This window comes from Monomorium pharaonis, chromosome 6 (genome assembly GCF_013373865.1).
Source record: "Monomorium pharaonis isolate MP-MQ-018 chromosome 6, ASM1337386v2, whole genome shotgun sequence".
Lineage (NCBI taxonomy): Eukaryota > Metazoa > Arthropoda > Insecta > Hymenoptera > Formicidae > Monomorium > Monomorium pharaonis.
Genome location: NC_050472.1, coordinates 26,609,921 through 26,618,028, shown reverse-complemented (window position 1 = coordinate 26,618,028; position 8,108 = coordinate 26,609,921). Strand labels below are relative to the sequence as shown.

General features: G+C 36.5%; 1 protein-coding gene across 1 annotated transcript; it reads right to left on the bottom strand.

The window, feature by feature from the left end:
• Positions 1 to 3,622: 3,622 nt before the first annotated feature.
• LOC105831786 (aminomethyltransferase, mitochondrial) lies at positions 3,623 to 6,926 on the bottom strand. The gene is made up of 5 exons (XM_036288674.1): positions 5,637 to 6,926; positions 5,237 to 5,577; positions 4,831 to 5,150; positions 4,621 to 4,703; positions 3,623 to 4,420 (listed from the first exon to the last, which is right to left on the bottom strand). Exons 1-5 carry the CDS (start codon positions 5,920 to 5,922, stop codon positions 4,083 to 4,085), a joined length of 1,368 nt encoding a protein of 455 aa, XP_036144567.1. The 5' UTR covers positions 5,923 to 6,926; the 3' UTR covers positions 3,623 to 4,082.
• Positions 6,927 to 8,108: the final 1,182 nt, after the last annotated feature.

The following is an 8,108-nucleotide window of genomic DNA, read 5'->3' as shown; positions in this document are numbered from 1 at the left end:
AGCGAACAACGAGGCCACTCAATTAATCAGCAAGCGAAACCAGTATCAATGTTGCATTAAAAAGCGCTAGGTTAGCTTGAAAAAATTGATTGTAAATTCATTGTTGTGACAAAATAAATTGGAAAACTTCCGAAAGATTTGAAAAAAATTGAAAAGCTCGTTGGCCATTTCAGCAACTCAAGAGCTTATGGACAGTCATAATAAATTTAAAAAAATCAAAAAATTTTTTAAAGTTTAATCTAAAAGTATAACATATTAGAAATTTTCCTTGAAAGTTTCAAGTCGATCCGATTAATATTCACGAAAATATAAACCTTTATGTGATATGAAAAGCTTGTCCATGAACAGAGGATTTTATTTTCAATGATTACATCTTATTTTTACGAGTAAAAAATAGTCGATTTTTTAAGCAAAAATCGTATAACTTTGACTTTAAATTGTTGTTATTTCGTGAAAATTCCATGTTTGTTTAAATCCTTTGTTCAACGACAACAGAAAGTAAGGTACTGACAAAATCCGTTTGGTTTTTTGATTTCATATCAATGAAAAAATTATTACGTATTTTACAGATGTTACTCTTTTATACGTAAAAGTTTTTAAATAAATAAGCTCATTCAGGTAAAAAAAAAATTTACAAAAATTTCTTTTTATCGCTTTCCTGACTGCTCATAAGCCCTTAAAAAAAATATATATTTTTACATATACATATTAACTGCGAAACGTTGCTGAAATACGTATTGTTTTCGAGATCAGAACACAAATCGAGCGTTAATAACGCATTTCATGGGCTATCCAATTCTGTGTTGACCTGTAATCTGTGTATTTGCATTTGGCATATTATTGTTTTAATTTGAAGTATTCATCGCTTGCCTGAAAGTAAAATTTTTTTTCGATATCATACGATTACGATATCTCGCGTCGAAATCTTATATTGTTTACAACTCGTCTTCGACGATAGATTTACAGCAAGGATTTCTAGGAAATCGCATTCGGCAGTTTAATTTCGAGTGTCGACGCTTGTCCGAATTGTTTTCCATAAAGAAAAGTTTTTGCCTTGGCAATGGCACTGGAACGCGTCGCGAGGCATATTTTTATTTTCCTGGAAATGCTGATATTCAAACTGACCAATCAGCTACTCTCCCCAATTTGTCCCCCCTCCACTGTAGCGAATGACTCATCAGTCCCATCGCGGATACGCGGGAGTGAGGTTGCGTTAGGTTTACGCTCCGCGATCGCGCGTTTTTTTCGACCGTTGGAAGTGAATATCGCGAACAACCGATGGTCGCCTTAGTAATTTACTAATTAGTAGTGTTTGTTAGTCCGCGCAAAGTATGAAAAACAGAGCAACATCGCGTGAAATGCGTAGAAAATATTCCGTAGTGCGATGTGCGTCGCGCGCCACACGTCGTGTCTCGGCTCGCAGTGTCCGTTGATTATTCAAAAGTGATTTCTTGCCCTCTTGGTATCGTTGATATGTTAATTGAGATTTCAAAAAACAGGGCTTTCGAGGTTTGCTCGCGTTTACGTTACGGTTACGGTCAGTCTCTTTTTCTCGAAAAGTGCGTCCATACTAAGGTGACCTTCGCGAGCCGTTTGCCCTTCCTATTACTTCCGAGATTTCGCTAGATACCTCAGTCCCGTTGGAACAATGTCTGAAATCATATTACTTATTTCGTGATCGTTGCATTAATCTGTTCATCTATTGAATATCGCGAATACAACGGCGATTAACTTGGTGTGTTTCTCAGTCCGCGCAAGGTATGGAAAAAAAGCGACGTGTGTGAAGTACGCGGAAAATGTTCGTTAGTATGAAGTGAATCGTATGCGGTCCGTACGTCGCGTTTCAGTTTTTGTCCGTTGCTCGTCCGAAGATGGTTCGTTCGTCCGTTCTTTTTCGTTCCGTCTATATATCAATCGAGATCTCAAAAACGATGCTGGAGCCGGACTTGTGTCTTATCGCTAGTTTTTATTCTCTCGAGAAATACATTCGCATCGAGATGGCCAGCGTGTCGTTCTCTCTTCGCGTTGCTCTCAAACTTTCGACGTGTGCACTTCGCTCCCGTGGAGTCTGCGAAAACGGAATATTTATCGGAATACCGAGTGCTTTCGTGTTTTTTTCGCCTTTATTTTACAAGTGGAATATCGGGAGTGAATCGAATTGAACGTCGAACGATCGTTCCGTGCGTTTTCCGGTGTGCGCGATTGTCTTGGTGATAATGGAAGGAGACAAAACCGGAAGCAGAGAGAGAAACGGAAGGAGACAAATCCGGAAGCAGAGAGCGACGTTATCGGCTGGTGAAGTGAGTTTGTTCTGCCTGTTTATTTATTGTTGATTTTTGAGTATATGGGACTCTTGAGCTAATAGTTGCTTCGTAATTATAGAATAGTAAAAAATGTGACCTTTTATTTATTTATTTTTTAAAGCCTCTGCATTTATAAAATGTAAATCTCGAGCTACATAGTTCATAAATCCCAAATACTCTTTTTCTAAATTTATTAATAATATTGTTTAAATTAATACTTCAAATTGATTTTCTAATAATTGTATTACTACACTTTCACGTATGTCGATAACCCCATTGGTAACAATGAAATCACATGGTCATTAACCGATCGTGCAGATAAAAATCTTTTTTACATAAAAAAATTTTTTAATGCAAAAAAAGGCATTACTAGATTTCCAAATAAAAATAAATAAACAGTAACGTTTAGCTTAATTTTATTATTATGAATTAGTGTTGTTTCCTTGTTCGGTAAAGTAGCGCCAAGTTCTTTTTACATATTTTTTATTTTAATTAATTTTTTTATTTTGTACTATTACTTCTTTAATTCTTTGTGATTAAATTTTGTGTTCCATTAAAATGTATTTGAGTTGAAATAGAAAAAATCTTATAAAAATGAAAATAGAAAAATACATATCTATTATTTGAATTGCGTTAGAACATACAATTTAATGATGTCATTATTTTTAAGATTTTTTTTTAAGTTATTGGATTTTTTGTTACAATAGAGTTTTAATTTTTTTTATTGAGAATCTCTGTCACATACAGGATGAGTTTTAATGGCTGTCTTAACTTTTTACCATGAGAGATGGAATTACCAACTGTAATTTTAGTACATGTACGGCATTTGCACATGCATATGTCGTACATGTTGGTACTAAGATTGCAGTCGGTAATTCCATTTCTCATGGTAAACAGTTGGGACAGCCATTAAAACTTACCCTGGTATACTTAGCATCTTAAACGGTCAATAACCATGCGATTTCATTATTACCGATGCGATAATGTAGAATTATCAATATATATGTATATGCATGGAAATATAATAGAATTAATATAAAATTAATTTATATAATATAAACAATTTTATTGTAACAAATTTTATAAAATATTTACATAATGAAATTAATTTAAAAAATATTTATTACAAAATGCATTAATATATAATTTTTGTGATATTTATTAATGAAATATATTCATAATTAAGAGTCATATATAAAAATATATAATTTTTGTGATATTTATTAATGAAATACATTCATAATTAAGAGTCATATATAAAAATATATAATTTTTGTGATATTTATTAATGAAATACATTCATAATTAAGAGTCATATATAAAAAAAAATATTTTTTGTAATATTTATTAATGAAATACATTCATAATTAAGAGTCATGTTATAAAAATAGATATCGGTATCGAGCTAAAATTATTGTCGTAAAAATGTATATTTTTGTAATAAATAATATTGTTGCTTGGTTTGTAATATTCGTATTGTATTATATTATACTATGTATTTAACATTATAAAATATTTAGTAATCTCTCGGGATTTAAAGTCGAATTATAGATCTAATATTAAATTAAAGAGAGATTAGCTGTAGTAAATAAAACTTTTAGAGAGATAATCTATCAATTAAAATATATTAGCGATTCATTCGCAATTTATTCGCTTTAACAAATTAATTAACTATAAGTCAATTGTTTGCGTGCTTCGCGAATAAATGTACTGAACGTTTCATCGTTGTCGATTAATAATTTCGCCGGAAATCGAACAATTTCCGCCGCGAAATCAGCATCATTTCGCGGTGTAATAATTCGCTTTCACGAAGGGCATCCTCGTCACGGTACCCTTGTAGGTTTTCCCTCGAACCTCGACCAAAACTCCGCCACCGAATTGCGCCAAATCCGGTGGTATATAACCCATGGCGATCGGCCGGCCCAAGGTCGGACTTGGTCCACCGGAAGTGACGCTGCCCACACGCTCACCTTCCGGCGTCAGTATAGGCGCGCCTTCCCTGGCAGGTGGTCCTTGACCCAGTAAAAGCCCGACGCGTTTCTTCGTTGGCCCCGTCTTGATCTGTGAAAGTATTCGTTGCGCGCCTGGGAAGTTTGCTTCGGCCCTTCGTCGTTTCGCTGTAACCAAAAGGAAGATAAATATATATTTTTTTTTACAACTGCAATACATATCCACGTTACAAAGTTATAGAAAATTAAATTAAATTAAATGCGAATGATGGAGTTACAGTATTATTTTACTATTTAGAAGCGGTTTTAAAATAGTAATTGTTGTATTCGCGCGGGAGGATTTATTAGTGATCTTTGCGAGATCATACCGACTAGCCATGTGAGAGCAGCTTCGACTGGTGTGGTGTTCTCGTTGATGTCGTGACCGTATAAACAAAGTCCAGCCTCCAGTCTGCAAAAGTTAGCAGAAAATATCAGTACTTCTATCATTATTCCTCTATTGTTTGCTGTTTATTATCTTTACATATTATTCACATATTATCTTTGAAAAATGTATATTTGCCTGTCTACCAATCTACCTTAGGCTATCTCTAGCTCCTAAACCAGCTAGTTTCACGTCAGGAATCTGTAGGATCTTTTCGACTAGATTAATCGCGTCATTCGCAGGTACCGAGATCTCAAAGCCGTCCTCTCCGGTGTATCCGCACCGCGAAATTCTAACGGGGTTCCCCGACACCTCGGTTTTCACACTGTTCATAAACTTCAGGGTATGAAGATCGATCTTTACCAAGGATTGGAGGACCGTCGCCGACGTAGGGCCTTGAAGAGCTATTAGACCTTGCTCAAGGGGATCCAAGAAGTCAATATACACATTTTTGTCAATCCTCTTAAAGTCTTCCTGAAAATAGAGAAATATTTGTAAACACATTTTGATCGAGGAAATTCTAAGAAATTTCTCTCTTTGTGGAGCATGCGAATTTTTACCTGACGCTCCAAGAGAAGCCGACTATCCTCGTCCCGCCTTCCTGCGTTAGACACCACGAAATATTTGTCTTCATCGTCTTTAGTAATGATGAGATCATCTAAAATTCCACCCTTGTCGTTGGTGAAAACTGTCAAGGTCGCGGCGCCTTTATTTAAATTCTTGAGATCACACGTGGTCAGCGATTCCAAGTACTCGCCGGCATCTCTGCCGAAAACGCGCGTTTGCAGCATGTGGCCCACGTCGAATAGCGATGCGAACGATCGGGTGTGCAGATGAGAGGCGGCGATCGCCTCTCGATACTGTACCGGCAGCAGCCATCCGGCAAAATTGACGATCTTGCCTGCATATTTATCGAATATACTTTAATATTAATAACGCATCTGAGAATTTGTAACTTGCCTTGCTTTTCTACGTGAAGATCATAAAGACAGGTTTTGCGGGCGTCACTGACAGTCGACGTTGACGATAGCCGACGACTTTCCCGACAAGTCGTTTCGACGGCTGTACGAGGTATCGCGGAATCGACCAAACAATTCGAACGCGACGTCGAACCAAGTCTCTCCTTGACCCTCGACACCATGGCGACGCTGCAGGTGTCACGTACGCGTCCTCCTAGCACTTCGCTTAGGCATTTCTCGAGATTGTCACAGACGACGAATTTACCGCGAGCGACGAAACGAAGCATGATGCTTCTCTCTTAATGTCTTATCACTCACTAACTTGAATAATTCCGTGTAGCTCAATGGTAAGCTGCTCTGTGCGAAGCTGTGATGACCCCGCGTGATATTTACTGCTGCCAGACTCGGATATAGAAGGCTTTAAGGTTAATTTGGAATGTGAAACTACTTGCTTCTTATATATTTGTTACTTTTTTATCGAAATTGACAAACTCCAAAAGAAATAAGAAACATAAAAGGAACAGGAAGCAAAGAGCATTACAGATTAGCCTTTAAAACTGAAACATTCGGAAGAAATAAGAGAAAGTACCATTTCTCGCTCAGAGCGGAGCTTTGGCTTAGTAATATTTTCATATATCAATTATTAAATATATTTTTCAGTTATATAAAGTGTGTGCCAATATTATTGTTGTTGCATTTAAAACTGATAGACTGATGGATTGCTTCAAAAACTTATTGCGAAAAACATTCCAACCAGGATTAAACATTCAGGTTTGACGAGATAGAAGGCAGTTTTATAGGCACGCAATATGTTATATAAATTGATCTTTTTAGAAATTTAATTACTCAAATCATTTATGAGTTTTGACGTTATCGATTCGCTAATCCTCTTATATCGTCCTCTATTATTTTATGCAAATTTATATGAAATAAATAAACCCTTTTTTTTATTTTGCAAAATCTTGGACGTTTTAAATAAATGATAAATAAGGGGAAAATAATGAGATTCGTCGCGTGTGTTCTCTTGGGAAATTGACAATAAAGAAGCCGTCCCTGCAAGTTGTTTAACTACTTGATATCGTTACATGTTATAACATTTCTGTTTACGCCTTCTGTTATCAGCAAGCAGTTATTTGTATCTTTATACGTAAGAGGGGTCATGGTACTAAAATCATGTGATAAAAAAGCTATTATCAAATGCCTTATGGGATTATGGGAAACTAGTTGGTAGTCACGAGACTTGGAATGCTTATTAAATTTTTATTGTACCACGTAATAATAATATTAATAATAATAATAATAATAATCATGATCATCATCGCAATAATAAATTGTGATAATAATGACAATAATAAATGGTAGTAATAATAATAATAATAATAATCATTTATCATTGTAATAATAATAATAGTTCCGTAATAATAATAATAATAATAATAATGATACTTCATCATCGTCGATAATAATCCAATGACAAATGTCAATATTTATATAGTAGCGTGTCGAACGGAGAAACGACCTTAAAAAACGAAGATAGTATCAATGTTCGTTCGTACATTTTGTTTTTTTAGCTTCCGCCGTTTTTTATCTTCTCGCTCGCTCTCTTTAGGATCTCTTCTACCTCTCGCTCTCGCATCTTCCACACGCGCATTCTCACTCGACTTCGCTTCCTCTTTTATTTAATCTTTTTTTTCGCTTTTAATCTCCCCTTTTCTCTCACACACACGCACACTTTCTCCCTCTGTCTCGTGTCTTACACAATTGATGCAAAATGTCCCTGCACAGTCCGACGAATGTGTGTGTGTGTACGTTTTCCCGGTTATTCTCTTTAAATCAATCCTCACGATCGCATTTTGCTCGACGCTTTCCTCATTTTTTTTCCACCATTCCTCCCCGAAATTCGCTAGATTTCACTTTTTTTTCTCTTTTTAAATCCTTGCACGTGTTGACACATTCACTCACACTGGTAAATCGGGTTGGTAGTGGAGGGGCCGGGGGGGGGGAGGTCGGGTTGGCTGTGTAAGGGGCGGGGGTTGATAGGGACTGGTGAGGGGATGGAGAAAAACGGGATATATCCGCGGGATTTGTACCGCACGTAAGAATGCTGTAATCAGGCAGAGGATCGTAGGGTAAATGGGGCTGGGAAGTTGTAGTACTAATGAGAAGAACGAATACGTTGCGGTGAAAAAAATAAGGCGTCAACGACATCGCGGGTCCGTCGATCGATGACAATTTCGATTTTCTCTTTCGAGTCGCTCGGTGATGTTTAACCGCGAACAATCGTTCTCGATCGAGGGACGCGTAGACGCCGCGAGCGTCGGAAAATCTAACAACGATCTATACGATCGCGAGGGAAGAACTGAAACTGTGACGGTGCGATCTGTGCGCTACAGAAAAAAGTATATAATAACTATAATGTTGCCTCGTGTTTCTACGCGATTTTTGTTTCCGCTGTTCCGACTGAATTTTTTGT

Coding starts and splice junctions, on each gene's coding strand:
- LOC105831786 (XM_036288674.1), bottom strand. CDS start 5,922: ATGCTTCGTTTCGTCGCTCGCGGTAAATTCGTCGTCTGTGACAATCTC. Junction 5,578..5,636: donor TCTTCACGTAGAAAAGCAAG/GCAAGTTACAAA, acceptor ATAAATATGCAG/GCAAGATCGTCAATTTTGCC. Junction 5,151..5,236: donor GGCTTCTCTTGGAGCGTCAG/GTAAAAATTCGC, acceptor CTCTATTTTCAG/GAAGACTTTAAGAGGATTGA.